Below are 23,750 nucleotides of genomic sequence, written 5' to 3' on the forward strand. Positions count from 1 at the left end.
CTGGATTTGGGTGACCTGTTTCTTTGCTGCTCTAATTCCATGCTTTGACAGAAGCCGTTAACACAGGCTCAGCCAGAGCTTGGGCCTCATCAGTGTGTTTCAAATGAAAGCTGTACTATATGGCAATTATGCTTGCTATGGCTGCACCCAGTGAGAGTGTAAAGGTAGGAAGTAGTAGGAAGAGTCTATTATCACTAAGCAGTGACCAAAGAAGAGGAGAACTTTAGCAGTAGGAAATGCAAGGTGATGGTGGAGGCAGGGAAGTCAAATGGTGCAGATATGCAGCTGCTGATTGGTTAGGAACAACCACTGCAGCAGTTCCCACTGAGCACTCTGAAGCAGCCACATCACACACATCTATACAACGCTGAATTCAGTTGGCTCCTTGCAGCTGCTTCTCTCCACCCAGGGAAAGGGTGCTGTGTTTTCTCTGCATTTTGCAAAGCGTTTGGACAAGATGCCTTCAGTTGGTCAATCAATTGCCATTTCCCTCTGGTCCTGATCCATTGTTCTCTCCAGAAGGAGAGGGAGCCTGCAGCTCTTGACAATCTGTGTGTAAACTTGGAAGAGTACATGTGAACAGGCAGAGACATCAACAGGGAAGTGGCACAGGACCAGAGGACTGGCAGTGGGCTCCTTGCTGAGGTGTAAACCTTCCTACCTTTTGCAGTATCCCATCGGCCATAATTGGCTACACAAGTGTTCCACATAGCAGATATGTAAAAGGAGAATCCATGCATTTCTAAATATTCAGGGATGGAGATCTGCCACCAGTCAGAGCTCTGCTAGGTATATCCCTAAGTGTTTAGCAAGTGTTTAGTGTTTAGCAATTCATGTCTCCCATGCCAGATTCCCCCTATTTCATGTGGCACACACAGTTTTGATGTTGCTGCAGCAAACATGATTGCCATGCAAACTGTGAAGAGGCTCAGAGAGACAGCCGCACTAGTCAGGTATTCCGGTTCAGTCTTGTAAGCTACCCAGAGTGGCTGGGGAAACCCGGCCAGATGGGCGTGGTATCAGTAGTAGTAGTAGTAGTAGTAGTAGTAGTAGTAGTAGTAGTATAGCAGTAATACAGTTCATGAATCCACCATGCAAGCCCGAATGGCATTAGAAATGCTTCCTTCAGAGTGGCCCAAGACTGAAATGTGGGTGAAGGGGAGTGACCTTATGTGAAGGATGGGAAACCATTTTGGTATCAGTGAACTACAACTCCCACAATCCTTGACTTTTGGCCATGTTGGCTGGGGCTCATGAGAGTTGACAGGGGAGCGGAACCTGTGTCCCTCCACACAGAACTTACTGGGTTTTAACCCCAATCATCCCTGACAACTTGGTTGGGGCCAGTGGGAGTGGGAGTCTCCAACAACATCCGAAAGCCAGCCCCGCCCCCCGCCTTACCCCACCAAAATAATGTTCTAAAGAAGGAAATGCAAGCTTGCCATATTGCTTATACATGTTCCTTATTTTATTCTTATTCCTGTAATGTGTCTTGCTTTTAAACTGATTAACTGAAGAAAATTCTGAGAGTATTAATAAAGGAAAGAGCACCCCTTCCATCTGAATAACAATTCACATAATTCATTGGGAAAGTCATCTGTAAAACCTTACTTGAGTGGAGACTTCTACACAGTTTGCTTATTACAAATGTTGTTTCTGTTGAACACTCTTTGGAAGGGAAAATACTTCTTTTAAATTACAACCTCTGTTAAAGCCTGTGATTAATGAATTAATCAATTGCAATAATTAATTCCATTTTTTCTCTTATCCTAATTATTGTTGTGTTGCAGTCCACTGCCCACCTCTAGGGATCAGAGCCTCCATCATTCTGCAGAAAGCGGTGGGTGGGGTGGGTAGAATCCCGGATAGTTCAGATCTGTAGCCATTAGACCGTAATGTTTTTTCTTTCTTTGCATTGTGCAAGGAGTAGAAACAGTCTACACTGTGCTTACCTAAAAGCAGCAGGGAACAACTCACTTGGTTTACATGATTGCTGATGCTCATTTGGTTCTAGTCCTTAGCTGCAAGGAAAATGTGAAATATATGGAAAGAAACTTACCATTTTGCATTAGACTGGACAGATTTATTAAGCTTATTTAGGACTTGGAACACTGTACAGTTTATGGGAAAACTAAATCTTCATTGTTGAGTTTAAACCCACTTTGGAGATCTGGCATTGTACCCAGTGCTGGTGTTCCAGCCACGTAGCAGACTTCGGCTTGCACTTCAAAACTTTACCCTCCTCTCACCTGTGCAACCTTAGAATCTGCTTTAGAGGGCTGAGGAACCTTGTGAAGTAGATTTTGGGGGTGCAGAAGGAGGGGAGGAAAAGGGGCTGTGCAGTTGGATTTGACTGGACTGGATTGGATACAACCAATGGATTCCAGGTCAGGAGGATGTAAGGAATTACAATATGCCATTCAGGCGTTCTGTTAAAGTTTGGGTGAATAATATGAGGATGGTGAGGGTGTGCTACCCTCACCCACAATGTCCCTGTTGGCTTCACCCTCAACATTTCCATGTTTAGAGGAAATCCTCCCCACAATTGGGAACCCTACACAGTCCTTTAATTGACAAAGCGAGACCAAACCTGGGAACTTTTGCCTACAAGTATGTGCTGTGCCATGGAACCAGCAAATGTTCATAAACTGTGCTGAGCTGGGATTTATCTAAAATGTTCCTACAGTTTCTTTACCCTCCCAGATGAAATATTTAAGATATAATGGGATCCATTTCACCCTCCCAAAGACATATTCACCCTGTCTTGTTCATAGAGCATTCTATTTAAATTGCTAGCAAAATTAAGCCAGCACAAAAAGGAATAGATAGAATTTCAGGAGGGAGGACACTGGAAATCATAATGCAGGTTTGTGTTTCCTACCAATGTTAGAAGTTCCATTCTGATTTGTTGAAGGAAGGTCTCTTTCAAATCAGCAGATGTCAGGCTTGCACAGTTAGTAACTCAAGCCAAATGCAGCCATGTATGGTGGCTCACTAGGGTCACAGCAAACCTCCTGTTCTGCTGCTTGCCTATATAAGAAAAGATTAAGGGAAGATATGGTAGCATTCTCTCCAGAAATGTGAAGGGATGTCAGGCAGAAGATATTCTCATTGCCCCACTAGAACCAGTGGGTGGCATTCTGCAGGGAAACAACACTCTTGGCTGTTAGGAAAACCCTGCTAATTGTAAGAGTTGTGCAAACCATGCAAAAGGCTGCCCTTCACTGGATGTATTTAAGCAGGAGGTAGCCCACTGCCACAGATGCTCTGAAGGTTCTGTATTGAGCAGGAGTTGCACCAGGTGACCTTCAAGGTCCCTTTCACCTCTGTTGACTGCAAAACAGAGTAGATTTGTCAAGGACCTGGTGGGCTATGCTCAGCTTGGTCAGTCATGAGTTGTGCAGGTCTGATATAGTTGCATAACAGTTACATAACAGTTGCATAACAATTGTTGTTCAGCATCCAGTTTTGGACAGATGTTTGGGCAGACGCCTTGCTGAGAATCACAAGCATCAGAGCTTACTAGCCACCCACCCCCTGCTGTATGTCCTCTGCATGGAGCCATAGTGATGCCCGTGAACTCTGAGATTTTGTTATTTTTCATTCTGAAATAAGTAATAATACAACTCTGCAACTTACCCAGTGCCTTCTGAAAAACATAGTGTTTGCCTAATATAGCCAATAGGAAATTGTTCTTTCTGGAGTAGTATCATGAAGGAGAGTAATGTTTAGCACCCTTGACTAAGGTTTCCATCCCCCCTCAGCCATCCCACCCCACTGAGTTTCTTAGATAGAATCACCCACACAAATCATTTTATTTCTCCTAGAAAGGAAAAGGGCATCATTGCATTGTCTCAAGGGGTTAAATGTATAGGGATACTGTAATCTGTGATTAATTGGTAGTATTTCTGGTGGCAAGACTATCATAAAAATTAAGAGATAGATGAAGCCCCCTTTAAAAAGAGATTGCATGCCTCCAGTGAAATATCTGGTGCTTTCTTTCGCCTTATTCACTTTCTGTCATGATGAAATCAAGTTTCCTTTCAGATTCATTAATTCTTTGGACCTGGATGTCAACATCACTCTTGGCAATGAGGATTTTGTCAGTATTAACAAAAGTTACGGTGTTTCAAGCTACAGGACCCTGGCAAGGGGAAGGTGAGATACTGTCAACATTTCCATGCTCTGAGCTAGCACCCATTTCTCTTTGCGGGCTCTGTGTGATATCTCTGGGTCGGTTCACTAGAAATTTGGCCCTTTCTTGTTATTATAAGGTATGGTTTTGGTCTAGTTTCCCCATGTATATCTTCCAAATACCTTCCCATCCAGTTAATCAGATGAAGAGAAGTACACAGTGGGGATGTTCTGGGCTAGGCAACTCAGTGGATAGCCTACACTCCAAGAAGCAAACAACAACAACAACAAAGCTCCACTGAGTTTAAGAATGAAGCTCACATAGAGCTTTCCCAACCTGAAATGACTGCATGGAATATCCATAAGTGATCATGTAGATGTATGATGGGATTAAGCACTACCAGTCCAAGGCAGGCATCACAGTTTCCCACATAGTCCATAACAAGGAAATTCAGCATTGTTAGAACTGACAGCTCTGATCCTCTCTTGACAGCAAGGAAGGACCATGTGGTACAGCTCATGCTCTTGCAGGCAGAAAGTCCAAGGTTCAACTCCTGGCATTTGCAGTTTAGAAGTTCAGGTAACAGGTAATGTGAAGGACCTCTGCCTGAAACCATAGAAAGCCATTGCCAGTCAGAGTGAACAATACTGGGCCTGATAAACAAATGATGTGTATTAATCCTTCTAGTGTGGCTAGCAGGAGTCCTCCAAGCTCTCACGCAGTTCTTTAACAGCTTTGCTCTCAGAGATCTTTTAACAGGAGGTTCCCAGGATTGAACCTGTGACCTTTTGCCTACAAGACAGATGTTCTTCCACTAAGCAGTGGTCTCTTTTCAAGAAAGGCATGTTCATTGTGCATCTCATCTTGCTCCTGAGTAAATTAGTATGTGTGAAAAAGATGAGTACAAAAAGTTATTCTTCTTCCAGTCCTTATGGTTGGTAAGCCTTGCTGAAATTAGTAAAACCAAACCAGGCATCTGGCAAATCCATATTGCTTCTCTGCAATTTTGCCTACCTGCACATGCAGAACAGGGTCTAAGATGTATCTTCTTCTTCTTCTTCTTCTTCTTCTTCTTCTTCTTCTTCTTCTTCTTCTTCTTCCCCCCTGTCTTTAAAGAAAACCAGAGCTGGAAAATAAAAGTTTAAACAATTCTGGCAATTTACTGTACAATGCAAAATAAATGCACAATTGTTTTTGATCAGTGCCCTTCTTCAGCTGTCCCTAAAGCAATACCTGTGAATATTAAAATGCTCATAACACACTGTACTTAACACAGAACCAGAAGCATGTGTTATACAATGCCCTCAATCAGCTTGAAGGATCTTATTAATGGGTACACCCTGTGCTTTTCAGTCATGAGTGGCTAACCAGGAACTATTGTGTTCCCTCTTTGTCATATCAAGATACAACAATGTCAAATGCAGAGTGGGAGCAGAAGAATTCATCCTGCACCTGGGCCTTCTTGATTTTGGAGCAGCATATACAGTTGTTATAACAAACGTAAGTTGCCCGTTGACTCTTGCATGCCATTCCCAGCCAATGTTCAGCCACTGAAGTCAAGGCCATGTACTTGTCTCCCACATTGACCTCAGTGGGTGTCTGGCTGAAATCCTATGTGGATTTATTAGGGACGCAGGTGGCGCTGTGGTCTAAACCACAGAGCCTAGGGCTTGCCGATCAGAAGGTCAGCAGTTTGAATCCCCACGACGGAGTGAGCTCCCATTGTTCGGTCCCAGCTCCTGCCAACCTAGCAGTTCGAAAGCACATCAAAGTGTGAATAGATAAATAGGTACCGTGTGCTGTTCTGGTTTTGCCAGAAGCAGCTTAGTCATGCTAGCCACATGACCCGGAAGCTGTCTGCGGACAAACGCTGGCTCCCTCAGCCAGTAAAGCGAGATGAGTGCTGCAACCCCAGAGTCCGACTGGACTTAACTGTCAGGGGTCCTTTACCTTTACCTTTTTAATCCCTACTGAACAGAGTGAGATTTACTTCTGAGTAAACATGCATGGATTGCAGGTCTGGCAGGTCTGGCAAATTGCAGGTCTGGCAAATGCTGCCTACAGATGCCAATGACAAAACTTTTTTAAAAAGGCCCTGTGCACATCAGGCAGCTGCAGCCTCTACTTAATTTCCTCAGACACCTGTGGATCATGACATAGGACCCAGAGGCATTCTGGGAAAATTAAGATGGTGGCAGCTGCCTCAGTGTAGAAGAATTATCCTTTGTCTACCCAGAAACAAGCCCCATTGAACTCTTTGTTACTTCCTTCTGAATAAATATGCATAGAATTTGTGATAAACACACAGATGAACTGATGGATGAATGAACAGGCATATGAATGGATAGACACAGCCCAGCAGAAATTAAATTTTTGCTCTTAATTCTTGAGGGTCTGACATAGATTGTCCAGTTTTTTGTTTTTGTTTTTGTTACTGAATATTTAATACTTCACTATTTGTTATCCATAGCTCTATCAACTGTTTCTTGAGACACAATATGAGGCTGGCCAATCAGGAGCAGGAATTTCCAATACTCATTTATTCATCCCATGTCCACAATGGAAATCAATCCAGCAAAATACAATTTGTATCCACTATTGTTCTTGCTTTCATTTCAAAAATGATTTATTGATTAACACCGCGCGCACGCACGCACGCACACACACACACACGCATGCATTTGCATTGGATTTTATTCGCATTGAAAAGAATGGGGTGGAATAAGATAGCGACAACATAACTTATACAACTTAATTATGTAAATTATGTTGGTTATGTAATTTTACTGCAGCAGAGAGTGAGACAAATGACAGTTTTTGACAGAAGTTGAACTGCAGCAGAATGGAAACGGTGCTGCATGCCGTGAATACAGGGAGGAACAGAAAGAAATGCTTTCTTTCATCTCTACTGTGAACAAAAATAGACAAGTAAAATTTATCACACATTCCAAGCAATAAAGTATACACATATGTATTCATCATTTCTATTGTGTGAATTAGTCTTTATCTGCAAGTAGTTATGCTCTGGATTGGTAGAGTTGGTAGATGTGAAAGACCTGAAGTAAATGTAATTGTATTATACTGAGGAGTATGTATTGTGCATTTATGTATTGCAGTCAGAATAATGTGGGATCTAGATTTATAACAGTATGAACAATCAAGAGTTTAGCAGTATGCATCAGGATGGTAAAGAACTGCCACTGATAGCACTCAAGTCAATCTGGCCTGTTTTGAATTTTCTGCTGGCTGTATGTCTTCTCATTATATACCTATTCTTCTTCTTATTGACCAAGTGACTGATCTTCTCCAATCTGGCTGTTGCAATTAACAGTATGCTTTGTTCAGCTTCCAGATCTATTATGCTTTGTGGCATATGCATAAAGAAGCTAAATTATGCATATGGTGCTGCAATATGGCTGAACTGCAGTATGTAAATAGCTAGGATCATTATCTTCTATGCCCAATCTTTTGTCAACATCAAACTTCTTTTGAAGGTGTTTGTGACATTTCTCCATAGTCCAATGAGTAATGCACACAATTACTGCTCACCCCTTTTAGCCTTCTAAAACAGGCCTTCTTGTTGTCTTTCCCTTTATGGTGATTAAATGCATCTCATAAACAATTCCAGCACCTTCCCGGTAAAAGCAGAGTTTGCCGATGCTTTTAATGTGACTTTATTTCAGTCCACTGGCAGAGTTCACACTTGTTTAGTGGGCCCAGGAGGAGAATGCTGCTTCAGTCTTCAAAAGAAAACCTTTCCTCTCCACACACACACCAACATAGATTCTGCATTAACATCACCTAATCATCGTGACTTTTCCCCCCTCCTAACTTAGACTTCTACAAAGTCCCTCCAAGCATGGAAGACAGAAGACATCTCAGCCAATAATGTCCATATTTCATGGCAGATTCCACAGTACCTATTAATATCAGCTGGAGAAGTGATGTTTTCCATTACAGGCATTGCCTTCTCTTACTCCCAGGTAATGTATGTAGAGCACAAAGAAGAAAATCAGAAATCTGATGTGCTTAATGAGAAGAAGGACAGGATAGAAAGCTGTACTTTGCCAGGTCTTCCAAAGGCTGAGAGAACAGAGAGCAAGTTGCAAGTTTGGTGTAGACTTGCACCACAATCCTGACCAAATTTACTGTGAATTTACTTGAAAGTAAAGTGTGCCTTGGACTGCAGTCCTGATCTATTAATATGTACATCTCTCTGCTCTCCATCTCCTTGTGTGGACATGATGATTGAATGCAGTGACCAGAAGATCTGGCACAATAAGAACATAAGATGTGCCCTGCTGGATTAGTCCAAAGGTGCATCAAGTTCAGCATCCTGTTCTCACAGTGGTCTGTGGGAAGCCCACAAGCATGACATGAGCATAATAGCCCTTTACAGATCATTATCCTCATCCACTGGTATACAGCGGCACACTGCCTCAAAGACTGAAGGTAGTATATAGCCATTTTGACTATAGCCATATGAACTTGTCCCATATAACAGCCATCCAAGTGGGTTGCCATCACTACATCCCGTCATAACAAATTTCATAATTCTATTATAAACTAGGTCAAGTGGGTAGAAACTACAGCCCTCACAAATTCTATGGAAGCAATTACCCTCCTGTATTAAAGGTTCCAGGAGTAAATGGAAACATTCGCTTTGGCTATCACAATATACTATTGGTGTTTTAAAATTTATTAGGTGATGGGGGGGAAACTAGTATATAAAGTAATCCTGAGTAATCCTTTTAAAACTTAAGGTCTAGAAACATATAAGGTTTATAGCAATATGGGACAGAATATAATTGGGAGCAGTGTTAGCTTGAGTCATGTGCTCTCGCTCTCTCTCTTGTTTCTTTTGTATTGTGCTGACAGATTAGTTCTTATTTGTGTGCAACGAGGAGGGGCCATTGTTCAGTAGCAGAGCACATGCCTTGCATGCAGAAGGCCTCCTGGTCTATCCATTTTTTTTTTTAAAGGATCAGATTGCTGGTGATAAGGGAAAATCCCTGCCTGACACCCTGGAGAGATTCTATCAGTCAGAGCAAAAACTCTAAGATAAGCAAACCTGGTATAAGGCAGCTTCCTATGCTGCTTCCCTCAAACATCCAAGAAAACCACAGGGCATTTCAACAGCCACATTTATTTCAAAGGCTATGTGGTATTTCTCCACTCTCCTATATTCCTGAAGTCTCTTCTTGGGGCCCCTGGGAGAATACAGAGATAACCCACACATGACACAGGCAGGTAGGATGACGCTTACATGAGAGCTGCTGGAGGGCAGAGGAAGTATGTGCTGGTTCTCAGAATCCCCTTGATATACCTCAGTGCCATTTTCTGCCATGCCTCAGGGTTGATTGATTTATACACACATAAATGCTCATCGCTCGATGGCCGCAGCATCAGATTGTGATGGTCAGATGTGAATGAGCCATTACATATCAGACACCTCGGCAAAGACTTCCAGATCACTTCACATTACCTCAGAATGATATAGTGTTATTCAACTGAGTCAGTTCACACATCTGTCTGCAAGTCACTGGGCCACTCAAAAGCATTTTGGTACCTGAGGTAAATGGTGTGCTGCCATCCCCACCCTCTACCATTACATGTACAGATGCTGATTGGAGTGGCATATCACCACCACCACCATTTATTATTAAGGGAATTTAACTTTAACTTTAAACGTCCTTCACTTCACATGAGGGCAGCAAACTAACTTAAGGGCTGAAGGTCAGGCCACATGGTGGACACAGCCCTGTCCTCCAATGCCTCACCACCATTCCTTTTCTGCATCTTCTGCTGGAAGCGGCCACCTCATTCTGCCTGATGGTAGAGGCCGGTCCTGGTGAATCATCAGGTGTTGAACCAAGTAACTAAGGAATACATACTGATCTGTAACTGGCCCACAAAGCCATGAGGTGATTTGCTTACTCCATCGCAAAACAGGAAAGTGGTTGAGTGCAGTCTGCAGCATAGTACTCAGTGAGGATGCTGAGGAAATTTCTCAGTGTTTGGGAATGGACTAATCTTCCTGGTTTTCTTCCTTTCTTTTCAGGCTCCTGCCAGCATGAAGTCAGTGCTGCAGGCTGGCTGGCTGTTAACCGTGGCCTTTGGAAATGCGATTGTGCTTGTTGTTGCCCAGGCTGCACCAATGGAACAGGTATGGGATAGAATAAATTAACCATGGCACTAGGCTGGAGTTGTGAGTAACACTCCACAGGACATTCTGATCTGCTTTCAGTACATTTGGCAGCCATTCTTGCAGAACAAGGGTGGAGAAACTAGTGGCTTTTCATATGTTGTTGGGACTCCAAATCCCATCAGCCTCAGTCAACATGGTGAATTGGCAGGGATGATTGGAGTTCTCAGGTATGTTTTCTATGCTCAGGAGCAATCCCTGTCCTGTCCAGTAAAAAGGATTAGGTAGGGGGTGATGGGAAAGGCATTTTCTTTGCATTAGACGCTAGGGAGTTAAAGAAGAGAGTACAGGGTAAGATGGAAATGGCAGTCACTCACCTATTTATTTCCTAGACTTGATTTTACTGGTGATTAACCTGGCAATCCCCGATATAGTGAGAAGAAATCCGCTTAATCACAGTTGCACCTGATTGTCCAGTTCACACATTACATTTGTTTACACCAGGGATGGGGATCTGTGTCCCTCCAAATGCCATTGGAATCCAGTTCCCATTTGGCCTAGCAACCACGGTGAACAATCAGGTATTATGGGAGTTGTATTCCAGCAGCATCTGGAGGGCCACAGGTTCTCCATCCGTGAAACATGAATGCATACCCAAAGACGCAGGACTTTCTTCACGCAAAGAAAGACATCCTTCCGTTGAGGCAAGAATGCATGTTGTGTCGAAGAAGAATGTTCTAAAATGGACCATCCTTCCTAACTATCACTTCAACTTCTGTAAATGGCACAGCATCTTAGTATGACGGACAACATTTTCTCTGTTAGTGTGGCACATATGTCAGTGGACAGGAGAAGGTGTGGATTCAGGCATATCCAAAAGAATAGGCACAGCTAGTGCTCTTTTTTGTGATGGCACTCCCTGGTATGGAGTACCTTAATGGATGATATTCACCAGTACAGAGTACTATCTCTTTTTTTCTTTTTTGGCTGCCATGATAGTCATTTTGTGCTGCAACCATGATGATCAAGATATGACTACCAGCAATACTGTTTTTAAAAAACCAAAGAAAGCACTGGGTACAACCAGTGGAAACCAAATCCTCCTTCCAAGTGCTAATTTAAAATGCTCAGAGAGACTTATAACCTAGATTGTTGCCGACAGTTTAATGTGTATGATTAGGACACTTGCCTACCAATGGCCCCAGTATATAGCCCAGAAGTAATGAATGCGGAAATAAGTAACTTGTACAAAGGGGAAGAGATACATCACAAAAAATAACTGATTAACCTACATAATGGAGAGAAAGGCCACTGAGCAAATGAGCAATTAACTAATAAAGCAATTAACTAATAGAGCTGACACAACAAGGAGAATAGAATGCAATTAGTGTGCCATCCAATTTAGTGTCCTCCCTCACAAATTAATAACATACACACACCAAAAAAAATTAATGCCAGGGCATTTAGCTGAGCACATGTGTTGTTCTAATCTGTACCAGTAACAATAGATGTATATTGCTGGAAAATGTTCACAGGAAGGACATTGGGGGAAAATAAGAAAACTAATTAAACTAGATTCATTTGACTCTACCTGTCAGCTCACATGATGCATGACCTTGCTTCTATATGACAAGTTACAGATAGGTAGCCGTGTTGGTCTGCCATAGTCAAAACAAAATTAAAAAATTCCTTCCAGTAGCACCTTAAAGACCAACTAAGTTAGTTCTTGGTATGAGCTTTCGTGTGCAAGCACACTTCTTCAGAACTGAAGAAGTGTGCTTGCACACAAAAGCTCATACCAAGAACTAACTTAGTAGGTCTTTAAGGTGCTACTGGAAGGAATTTTTTTATTTTGTTTTGTCTATATGACAATATCAAGTTCATGCACGCTAAGGCTACAAACCATTCATTTAAAGCACTTGCCCCACCCCAAAAGTCCTGTGAATTGTAGTTCACTCCTCACAGAGCTATAATTCCCAGCACCCTTAAGAAACCACAGTTCCAAGGATCCTTTAGTGGTGTGTGTATGCTTTAAATGTGTGTATTTAGTCTCATTTTCCAGCATATGACTGTCTTTTATTGCACAGAAGAACTCCTGTGTGCAATTAAGTGTTTTTAAACTTTGGACATAATGGTGGGTTGGGGGTGGGGCTACTTAGTTGGTAATGTGTATTACTGCACTTAGTGCAAAATATGCTGAGCCAGCTCTACTGCATTTTGTGGCCATCCAGCTCATTCTGCTGAGTGGGAACCTGGACTTCTGCCCCTTATGGTACATCTGCAACTACAGCTGTTCATGTTATCTCAGTCCTCTCCCAAACACACGTACACACAGCGACATTTTGCTGTGGTCATGAGAACCAGTGAACTTATCGTAATTCCAGTAACTCCCCTCAGAGGCCAAAATGCCAAAATTCTGCCCTTCAGGGTAGCATATCCCTATTTTTAGCCTCCCTAAATATTCCCCAAATAAAACACAATGTGGATTTTGAAAAATTGGGTTATCACACAGGTTTTTTTCCCCATGCCACACATGCACTGAAAAGAGCAGCAGTTTAGCTATATGGTCTTCCGAAGGATTTCCATGCTCACATTCCTGAGCCATTTTGGAAACCGGAGCAAACTGGAGCTTTCCTCCAATGTAAGCATTCAGTGCAGGACCCCTAATCCAGATCAGTACTGCAATGGGGCCGCATGCAAAGGGATGACGCCATCCCTATCACCCATGTCACAGTCCCATTGAAGCTTGGTGTTTGGGGGAAGGAGGCACACCAGCTATTGGTTAAAGCAAAAAGACCAAATTGTGTCCTATAAATTGCATCTAGTTTGGCCCTGTCAGAGTGATTTGCAAAGTTCTGCTCCTCTATCACTTCCAGGTGCCATATGCAGCTGGTAACTAGAAGTGAAATAGTTTGACTAAGCTTCTGTACAGTTGGAAGAAGATCAATATGTAAGTGTTGTTGGCAAATAAATATTAATTTTTTGTTTTTTTCAAAACCCTCTTCTTTCTCCAGTGGCTCGAGTTTGTCCTCTTTGCTGCACTGCTCTTTATTGTGTTTATTATTTTCTCCATCATGGGATATTTTTACACCAGCATGGACCCAGAAGAACTCCTTGCCAGAGAGGACCAACAAGGGATGTCAAACAATAAAAATATGATTGGGCTTGTTACCAAGAAAGCAGAGCTATAAAGGCGGCTGTGGACACTGGCGTGGGATTTTGTGGCCTTTCTCTTTTAACAAGATGTGGAGGAAATGGATTTATTTTTCATGATGGCATCTCACAAAATATATTATATTCAGGGGAAAGGGCAAAATAGGCTCTTTTAAAGTCGGCTGAATAAATGTGAACAAACTCCTTGGACACGAAGCATTAAAAATAGATGCAAAGCGGTTTCAAATCTGCCCATTCCTTCCAGCCCCACCAAGCAGTTGGAGTAGTTATTCTCAAATGTACACAATTTGGTGAGTGACCATCATCTCAAACAATAGGTCGTGTTTATTTGCAAAGTTCTGAAGAAATGAATGAGTGAAACAACCTGGAGAGCACACAAGTAATGCATAAAAAAAAATTCAAGAAATGCATCAATGGATAAAATCTAAGGGGTGTGTGTGTGATCAAGTATGTTATAATTCACCCTTCCTGCTCAGTGCCATTTCTGTGCCAACATGCTATTACAGGCAGACAAAAGCAATAGGTCACAATCCAGAGTGGTTTATGAAGCTTGCTTACCTATGTATCCCTGACTGAACCCCACTCTACCCCCAAGAGCCCCTCTTTCAGCAGCTCTCCTCATGGAATCTTCAACCTGATCTTTAAAACAAAACAAAGTTCTAACACTAATGTGGGAGGTGTTGGCACTGCTGTTTCTGTTGGGACCTGGAATGGTTTTCAACTAAGTTTTACTCAGTGTGTAGTCCCACTGAAATTAATGCGCATGACGAAGTTAGGTTCATTATTTTCAGTAGGTCTACTCTGAGTACAACACAGTAGAACACCACTCCAAAATGTGGCAACTGGCATTAAGGGGAAGTTGTTTTTCTCCACCTAATACTAACTACCAGGCACGATGCTAAACTGAGTCTCACCACTCTGAGTGCTGTAGTTCCAATGAAAATCAGCACATACACCTCAGCTGTGCTTTTTTTTAAAAAAGAAAAAAAGGTGCCATTACTCACAATGAAGTTGTTACAGTATGTGCCACACTTTTAACATCTGGAGAAAAATGGTGCTGGTACATCATACCCTTGAGCAGCCCCAGAAAAAAGCGCTACACCTCAGTGTTGGTGTTAGTGCTGTTAAAACAAATCTGGTTCCTTATCACAATATTAAAGTAATGTTTGGTTTGTTTCATAATCCAACATTTTGCAAAGCTGTGTTTTTTCAATTATCCACTCATGGAGCATATGCCTGTAAGACTTTCCAGATAGTCTAAGACTGTGGATTGAGATACAGTATTTGTATGCTCTGCTCACTAAGCTCTAGTGACTTGACCAGAAGAGTGCTTTGATTTTGTATGTTTTACTGTACGTGGATCAACTGATCATAGACTGTTGCTTAAGAATATCGCTATTCAAGTAATAAGCTCTTTAAAATGTGACATTTTTTCTGAGCAGAAAACATTTCCACATAGAGAATGGCATGCAAGCCGTGTGTAACTTTTTATCCATCTGTTCCTTTTATTACAGCAAATTGTCACTCACACAGTGACTCTTGGACTAGAGAGACCTGAATTCAGATCCCTAGTGAGTCAGCGAAGTATATTGGCTAGATTTGGGTCAGACACAAACTCTCAGTCTATCCTACCGCACAGGGTTGCTGTGATAAGCCCCAAGTAAGCTGTCTTATGAGACACGGCAGGAAACAAATAACAAATAACAAATAATGCTATGAAGATCCATCAACACAAATATATGGATCGTAGTGGTTATGTGGAAGTTGAGTAATAGTAATTGCTTTCAGTAGAAACACTTGCATAGCCTCTCCAGAATTCCACTTCTGCTCTTATGTATACACAAAGCTTTTGCATTTGCAAGCTTCCCCATTCACTTCTCTGAAGGAACATGATCAGCATGCACAACAGATCTAAATTGAGAAGTTATTGAGGATGAAAGTATCTGGAGGATGCATCTCTAACAAGCTTCAAAACCCATAAACAATTGCTGGATCAGGATATGTTAAAAGTTGGGGCACAAGAGCACCAAGGTTTACATGTTTGTGCAAAAAAATAAGGAAAAAATATGTATCTTCTTATCTCTTACTGTTCTTCAGGCTCAGAGGAAGGCAGATAAGAGCATAAATGATGCTTTTGGCTCTTGTAAGAGAATTAATCAGAGATGCATCTATTTCTTTGCACTGTCGAGAAGTGCAACTTCCAGGAGGCTTGTAATATAATTGTCCAATTTCTCAGCTTGTACAAGCATGAGATATTTTGGTGCTTGAAAGTTATAGCCTCATAATTATTGGCCCAGCTCTTATGCCTATCCTAGATGGATAGGAATTGCTCTCTCCCTGCTACCTTTTGAAAAATACTGGTGGCGGGTAGGGCTCTGCCGGCTTCTCTTTACTTGCTAACCCCATCACTACTCCCCCCACATTAACCACCCAGTGCTTCCCCTTCCTACCCCATGCAACTACTAAACACCCTTTCACCTTCCCAATATATTTTAAGCTACTTTTCCATTCTACAGCACCACCATTTACACCTTCACCCTTGTATCCGTGCCTACCCTTCTCCCTCCTTTTGTGCAATACCCATTTACAGACAGATCACCCCCATGGAAACCCCCTGCATCTTCCTCTTCCTATGCATTGCAACCCTTTTCATCTCCTACTCAACTATGAAACCACCATTCCCTCCTATTCAGCACTCCCTTTTGTACCCTTGCTTTCATCTTCACCCTTATTTCCATGCTTCCTACTCCCTCTTTTTTGCAATTCTAATTTTCACCACCAGCCCTTTCCCCTGCCTCCTCCTTCCTTTTTTCAACTCTCCCTTGCATCCAGACCAGCCCCATCTCCATGCCACTGCATCAATCCTATTCTTCAGCCCCCTTTTCACACACACCACATGATGATGTATGTGACTGTATCTTTGAGATGAATAGAATCTTAAGAGAAGGAGTCAGTTTGTTCAGCTAGAGGTTAAGTTCAGCTGATGGAAGTTCTTAGCTCTATTTTTCTAGAAATAGAGGTGCTGGAACTCACCGTGAACACCTCCCTTTTTCCCTTATAAAGGCAATGGCGCCCACCAGAGAGGTGCCGGAACTCAGTTCTGATGAGTTTCGGCTGAAACAAACAAACAAACAAACAAACAAACAAACAAACAAACAAACAACCATTCTCTTTAAGGTCAATCCGGGGCTGCTTCTTCTTTAAATGGCAATCCACTTAAAGCCTGAGTTGATGTTTGCTCCAACTGTGCGATAAAGAGTGGGTTTTCATGGGGAAAACTCTGAGGGGGGACCCCAAATGCTCAAAGGGCTTTTAAATGTGGGCCCATGCTGGTTTCCTGTTTGCAGAATGTTCTTCTCAGGCAGACTCACCTGGTGCCTTCATGACATATCCTTAGGCACCATGCGAAAACATTTCTCTAGGACTAGGCCTTTGTTGGTCTGTTTCTGTTTTATTATGTATTTTGGGTTCTCATTTTATGTTTTTGTGTTGTGAACTGCCCTGTGATCTTCAGATGAAGGATGGTATGCAAATTTTAATAACAACAACAACAGAATGGGCTTCCCCAGGGAATGTGGTGGGGCAAACAGAAAACCATGCCTAGAAAGCAACAACAACCCTCTGCTTTCTAGGCACAGGACAAATGGAAGTGTGGGCAAGTCCTCCCTTACTTCATGTGTACAAAACAGAGACATTCAACAAAGCATTAAGAGGAAAACTCCCTCACAACTATATAGCCAATAAACATACATGCTATCTCACTGAAGGATCATGCCACTCCACCTGCTTGCTTGCATCCCCCTCTTGGCAAGTTGACTTTTAACACCAACAGAATTAGCCCATAAATTGCACACTGAAAACTACACATGCTGAGATTTCCTTTTCAACATGACTATTAAATGTTCAGGAGCCCTGTGCTCTTGTTTGCTTCTGGCTACCCACAAGTGAAGTTTCACTTGTTTTCCATTTTCTCTGTTTATGCCCATTATGTTTGGGGATTACTGGAGCACATTCTTTGCTCTTCAAGAAATTTGTTTGCTTTTCCTAATTCTGTTTTATGACACATTGCAAATTAGCTCTGCAACAGCTGAACTGCACGAGTGTGATGCTTCCATGAGCTGCTTCCAAATTGAAGCACACATAGAAAATAGGCCTCTTACCCACTCATCCCAAATCCCATGCCTGAAGGAACAGATGAATTCCAGCACTGGTTAGCACTAGCAGACATGATTTTAAATTACTGGAGCATTTAAATTTTTATAAGCCTTCAATTTGGGTACTTGGCTTTTGGAATACACATGGAACCCGATGAATGAAAATTATTGGGAACTTTTATTTTGTTGTAAAATAAAAGGTTTATCTGCAGAAGGCAATGCCACTGCCCAATGAGATATTCTTTAAAACCACATAATTTCCAAAAGCTCTTCCTTTGCTAAAAGCAACAACAATCAAATTACAAGGGGGGGGGGCAGAGGGAGCCAGAATCAGTCAGGGAGCACAGATTGTCACACATGCAGAGCTTTAATTAAAGGAATCCAGTTCCAATATCATAAAAGAGCCATTTTACATGCAACATGACTCTTTATTTTCCATTCATATTGCCAAATATACCCCCTGTCTCAGTTTTTGCCAATAGATATCTGCAAAAAGTGGTAGAAGAGACAATAAGAGGTTTAAAAACAACAACTCAACATCTTATCCTGCTCATTGATGAGATTCAAAACCCTTAAAAAGCCCAGTTTCACAATGCAGCGTGATCACTGCCACGAATCGCTGTATGTTCCCTGTTTCAGAGTCATCAGGGTTAGCTATACAGAAGTGAGGTATCTGTGGCCTTCTGAATGTTCCTGGACTCCAATTCCCATCAGCTCCAACCAGCATGGTCAGTCAGTGGTCAGGGATGATGGGAGTCCAGCAATGTCTGTAAGGTCAGAGGTCATCTGCCACCCCGCCTTCAAAAATGTCAAAGATCTGGATTAGAGATCCTGCAAGACCTGTTAGCATTAGAGCATTAGTGGAATTCAGTGTCGTTCAGTGGTGAGCATCCCAACTGTCAGTATATGGAAATATCACCGCTGCAGACAGCCAGATTGTTGACACCACATGATGCGCTTATCTGTGGGAAAGAATTTCCCAGGACGTTCACAGGCTGGATAAGTCTTTGTGAAGAGTGCAATCTGAAACCTTCCATTTGCGCATGTTCAGGAAGTTTGTCGGACATGCTGGAAGAACTGAACTGAAAGGACGTGTTTTTCTCTAGTGCTGTAATGTCAGGAATAAACATCATGTAAATAGATTTCTGACCTATTTTCTTTCCCATGCGGAAGCAGGAGGGAGGGGTTGTGCATTTTGCCCATGCTTGGGAAAATGTCGCCTATCAAAATCTCCCTGGTCTGTCTGGATATCAGCCAGAGGAGGTTATCGGTAAGCAAGCTCCGAGGACAGTGAGAGGGGCCAGCCTCTATGGAGGGGGCTTGCAAACCAACACCAACAACACAAGCATTGCAATTTGCCAGACAGAACAACAATCCCACCTTTTCTCCCTCCATTCACCGTTCTGGGGGTTCTCCTGACCTCCCTCCCCCAGAGCCAATTTCAGGGTGCCAGGAGGCACGGAGAGATGAAAGGGACAGTTCCATTTTGCAAGCAGAAGCCCTCATATGCAGGGCTCACACTGACCAGACTCCTTAGGCAAATCCCACCCTTGGTCTCCCCCAGGGGCTTTCAAATCAGAATTGCTGTGGCTTCTACTCTTCCCTTTCCATCCAGTAAATATAAGCAGACTCTGCCTGCAAATAAACACCTGCAGCTTACAGATCCTTTCCCCACATTCACTCATTGATTAAAGCCTCAGTGGGAGTGGGGAAGAAATCTGATTCAGTTTACATTTATTCCACACAATATTTATTTATTTTTCAATACTTCCCACCCACCTTTCATCAAAGAATTATCCCAGGGAGGGGTATAGCAAAATGAAATGCTGAACTTCAAACCATTAATACATCAAATTCCAAACCATCGTATATAGCAGCAGGGATTTAAAAAACCCACAGTAAATAACTTCAAAAGAATAGACAGGCTTCATTCTTAAAATAAATAAAAAGATTTCATTGATTTTCATTTTTCACATCGCACATAAAACAACCTAACTCAAAAGACATCAGCCACGTATATTTGCTTAAAAATATCAAATCAAATTATTATAGTTCACTCCAAAAAATCTTTCCACATATTTCCATGAGATCTCGGGGGTTATAAACAAAATCTTTTGGACATACATAGTCCCAAAATGGTTGCCACACATTATGGAAAAGATTGGGGTGGGGTGGGGTGGGGTGGGGGTTAGAATTCCCTTTGGTCACATGAATCTGGCACATCAGCTTTACAGCCAGGGCTATTGTCCATGCTTTGAGTACCAAGCTTCAGTGTTCAAGACCAAGACAGTGTGCCATCACACGGCTATTTCCGTACATGCCACCCCAAGGAAGAAAGTTAAAAGTTCTTTATGCACAATTGTTATTCCAAGTAAAACAAGTTGAAAGGAATGTTGTAGGTCTGTTTGAAAGGTTTCATTCTTCAAAATAAATGTGCCGCTAACATTCCATGAATACCTGAGTAAACAGGTGCGTTTTAATCTGATACTAAAAATTAAAAAGTCAGCACCAACCATACTTCAGAGAGGTGACACATTCCATAATAGGGGCACTGCCACAGAGAAGGTCCTTTTTTACACATCACCACCATATAATAAACATAGTAGTTCCATCTTTGTTTCTAGTCAGTCTGCCTTTTAAAAGCAACTTTGCTAGTGATCAGGTGTGCAGAAATGAAAAGTTTTTCATTGAATGCTGCTCTTTAAAGGTGCAGAAATAAGTTGGAAGTGTTGGGGGGGGTAGCATTTTTGTGCTGTCCGAAAAGAGTACAGTTAAAATGACAATGGTATCATTTAGATCACAAACACAAAAGAAATAAGCTGAAAACCACCAAATACACCTCCATTTTTGGAAGAGCAGCTTGACCTGGAAAATGGAGGTATACCAGCTGTTAGCAGGTCAAATTCACTGTGGCGCATCAAACTGAGAGAAAATGAGATTGTAAAGCTGAGAATATAATTAAATACTGGAAGACTTTAGATATTACCAACACACACACACAACCCTCTCTATCAGTTTGGAACTATGTGCTAGTACAGCTGTTTGCATCATGCCTATCCTTATCTTCAGTTCATCAAATCCTTCTTCATTCCTCCTTTGCAATATAAAGAACACACAGCATCCTGTCAGTCTCTCTGGTACAGTCGCATTAGGTGTACTGTGTTGCATTCTTCTAATACCACATAGAAGCACTTAGAATCACTGTTTTGCTGGTTGAGTATTCATGTTACACAAAAGTTTGTATTGTAGATTTGCTAGTCTCACCTGTCTGTTACCAATGGTGATATTGGCCCCCATGTTTATTTCATTTCTCCACTCTCCTCGGTTGTTCTGGGCTCCTCCTGCAGCTTCTCCCAGATAAAGCTGTCAACGGGCTGACACCTCCATCTTCTCCGTCATGGTTTTCCATTATGGCTCCCTTGAGTTCTGTCGAACTACATTCATGGTGCTTTAAACAGGATAAGCTGAGTAAATCATTAAAAGCCTTGCTGCTCCGCAAAGACACCCTTTTCATCGAATAGCAAGATTAAATTAGGTTCCCCTGATAAATTGATTTGATGAGCCAATTTGGCTGGTACATAAGGTATTTATACAATTCCAAAAAGATTGGGATTTAAAAAAAAGAAAACCCCCACTGAGTTAAACTTCTGCACTAGCTTTTATTAATTTACCCCCCTTTCCCCTAACCATACAAGTAAGATTTTGCTTAGGATCAAATTTAACATGACATTAAATGGATGACTATGCATAATGTGCATTGTCCTGTTCTCCTCATGCACCCCCTCACATACACACACCAATAACAGCTGCAGAGAGAAGGGGGAATCAAGATTGAGATTACAAACAAAGAAAAGAGATTGGGAGTACAGAACAGATCTGCTGCCCCTGTGGATCCTGCTGCCTGAGGCAGTCACCTCACCTTGCCTCATGGGTGGGCTGGTGCTGGATGAAGCACACTTGTTAATCCCCTGCAGCAGCATCTGCCACCTGGCTCCTTTGTCTCACTGCCTAAAGGGGAACCAAGAGTCCAAACAGCACATGAGTAAGAAGTGATGGCAATGCTGTTGGGCTGCACAGCCAGCCTTGCAAGAACATCCTCATTATGACAAGGCTATATGTCTGCTGTTGCTTTTGTGGAACATCTGCCCTTCATTTTAATTACAACACTTAGAATCCAACATAGTGGCTTGAGTACAAATTGATCTTGTTTTTCAGCCAGGAAGTTTGTTTTTCTGCTCTTTATGATAATAAATGTGCCACTGGTAATGGCAAGGGGGCCATATAGTGGCTCATTGTGTTGTGTGTGCACTGAGCCTACTACTTTGGGGCAGGCTTTTCTTATTATGCGTTATTGATGTGACAGTTTGCAAACATTGTACAAAATGAATTAACGGGCTCGCCTTTTCTTCTCCCTGAGTTTGGGATTTTAATCTGATTGACGGCTACAGCTGCAATTAGCAATGATCTCACTTAAAATGTCATTTTGTCATAGGCAGTCAAGTCCTGTGTGTCTAGTTGCAAAGTGACACTCTGTGGACAGGCGATGAAAATAAAATGTGACATTCTGTGGACACCCAACACCTCCTCAGGACATAGCCAAGATAGCACGTCCATTTTGGAAAAAAATCTCCAATTCCCTTTCTGAGCTGCTATTTCTTTGGAAAAGCTGGCTTCTTTGAGAGCTATAGAGTTGAGAGGGGTAAATGCAGAACTCTACTCAATCAGTTATGCAGTTCACTCTTTGGCCTTGTGCCTTGGGCAAAGTATTATCTCTTAACCTTTTTCACAGAGCTATTGCAAGGCTAAACAAAGAAGATTAAAAAATATATTAAGTGAAGAGTGCAACACAAATGATAAATAATTTTTATAAGGCATAGTTTAGGTAGAGGGCTCCACTCAGAGCCTCAGGGAACATTTACTAGTTAATGCCTAGCCCAAATATATGAACATGCTCAAGTTAAGGAAGAAATCTTGGTTTTGGAACATGGCAATCTTTCCTTATACCAGGTCTAAATTATTTGTGCATTGAGTGCTGTAGTGTCTAATGATTAGCAGCGATTTTCTAAAGCCCCAGGCAGTGATCTTTCCCATTAAGTGCAGATTGAACCTTTTAACCAGAGCTGCCATGGATTTAACATTGCATCTTCTGCACAGAAAACATGCACTACGTGTGCACTGAGCTATGGTTTTGCACACAGCAGAGTCATGAAATTCCAGTGGCTCTCCAAAACCAAAAAGTAATCCTTTCTATTAAAAATGCCAGCATCTATTATTTCCCCCTTCTGCTGAAAATAATGTTCAATCCACTGATATGACTGTTACTTAACAGGAATTGTGAAGGTGGATAGAGGAAGAATAGGTGTGGAGCACCACTGAAAAACTTTATGACATTCACTCACATTCACCGGTTCAGACATTTTGATTCAGAGCACCAACAGCATGATTCAAACACTATATTGTGGGGCAGCAGCAATATTGCATACAGGTGAGTGTCTGATTTGCCCAATCTGGATGTTTCTTCTGCGTCTGTCTACTGCTCCCACTGCATCATGTGTGAGATTTGAAGATGTCATTTGCAAAAATCTAGGCTTCCATGCTCCTAAGCTATAGCCTTTGCCTTGGAAGTATAAACTTCTTGTTACAAGCCTAAATGTCTGTGTGAGGCTTTAGAGGTCCAGTATAAATGTTCTATATGCCTGTTGTCTTTGTCCATGGAGTTTTCTTGGCAGGGATACTGGAGTGGCTTACCGGTTCCTGCTCCAGGTGGATCACGTTTGGTCAAAACTCTCCACTATGACCTGTCCATCTTGGGTGGCCCTGCATGGCATAGCTCATGACTTCTCTAAGTTATTCAAGGCCCTACGCCATGACAAGGCAGTGATCCATGAAGGATTACTGGAAGAAATATCAACAACCTCAGATATGCAGATGGCACAACCTTGATGGCAGAAAGTGAGGAGGAATTAAAGAACCTTTTAATGAGGGTGAAAGAGAAGAGCACAAAATATGGTCTGAAGCTCAACATCAAAAAAATTAAGATCATGGCCACTGGTCCCATCATCTCCTGGCAAATAGAAGGGGAAGAAATGGAGGCAGTGAGAGATTTTACTTTCTTGGGCTCCATGATCACTGCAGATGGTGA

At 42.1% G+C, this 23,750-nt stretch overlaps 1 protein-coding gene and 1 long non-coding RNA gene across 4 annotated transcripts in view; one reads left to right on the plus strand and one right to left on the minus strand.

Annotated features, from left to right (window-relative positions):
• Positions 1-13,680, plus strand: part of SLC15A2 (solute carrier family 15 member 2) — an 84,417-nt gene extending 70,737 nt beyond the window's left edge. For all 3 annotated transcript variants that reach the window (XM_081871904.1, XM_081871905.1, XM_081871903.1), the window contains 5 exons: positions 4,048-4,158; positions 5,539-5,635; positions 7,972-8,118; positions 10,197-10,301; positions 13,295-13,680. In XM_081871904.1, the coding sequence (XP_081728030.1) occupies positions 4,048-4,158; positions 5,539-5,635; positions 7,972-8,118; positions 10,197-10,301; positions 13,295-13,471 (637 nt within the window). In that variant the 3' untranslated portion in view covers positions 13,472-13,680. The remainder of the gene's footprint in view (positions 1-4,047; positions 4,159-5,538; positions 5,636-7,971; positions 8,119-10,196; positions 10,302-13,294) is intronic.
• On the minus strand, positions 2-22,174 carry LOC309348761. Its single transcript, XR_014159541.1, has 4 exons — positions 21,528-22,174; positions 20,873-21,056; positions 5,150-5,261; positions 2-3,030 (listed from the first exon to the last, which is right to left on the minus strand). It is a non-coding gene; the product is annotated as an uncharacterized lncRNA (long non-coding RNA).
• Between the last annotated feature and the right edge of the window lie 1,576 nt (positions 22,175-23,750).

This window comes from Podarcis erhardii (genome assembly GCF_964252035.2).
Source record: "Podarcis erhardii genome assembly, chromosome: 1".
NCBI lineage: Eukaryota > Metazoa > Chordata > Lepidosauria > Squamata > Lacertidae > Podarcis > Podarcis erhardii.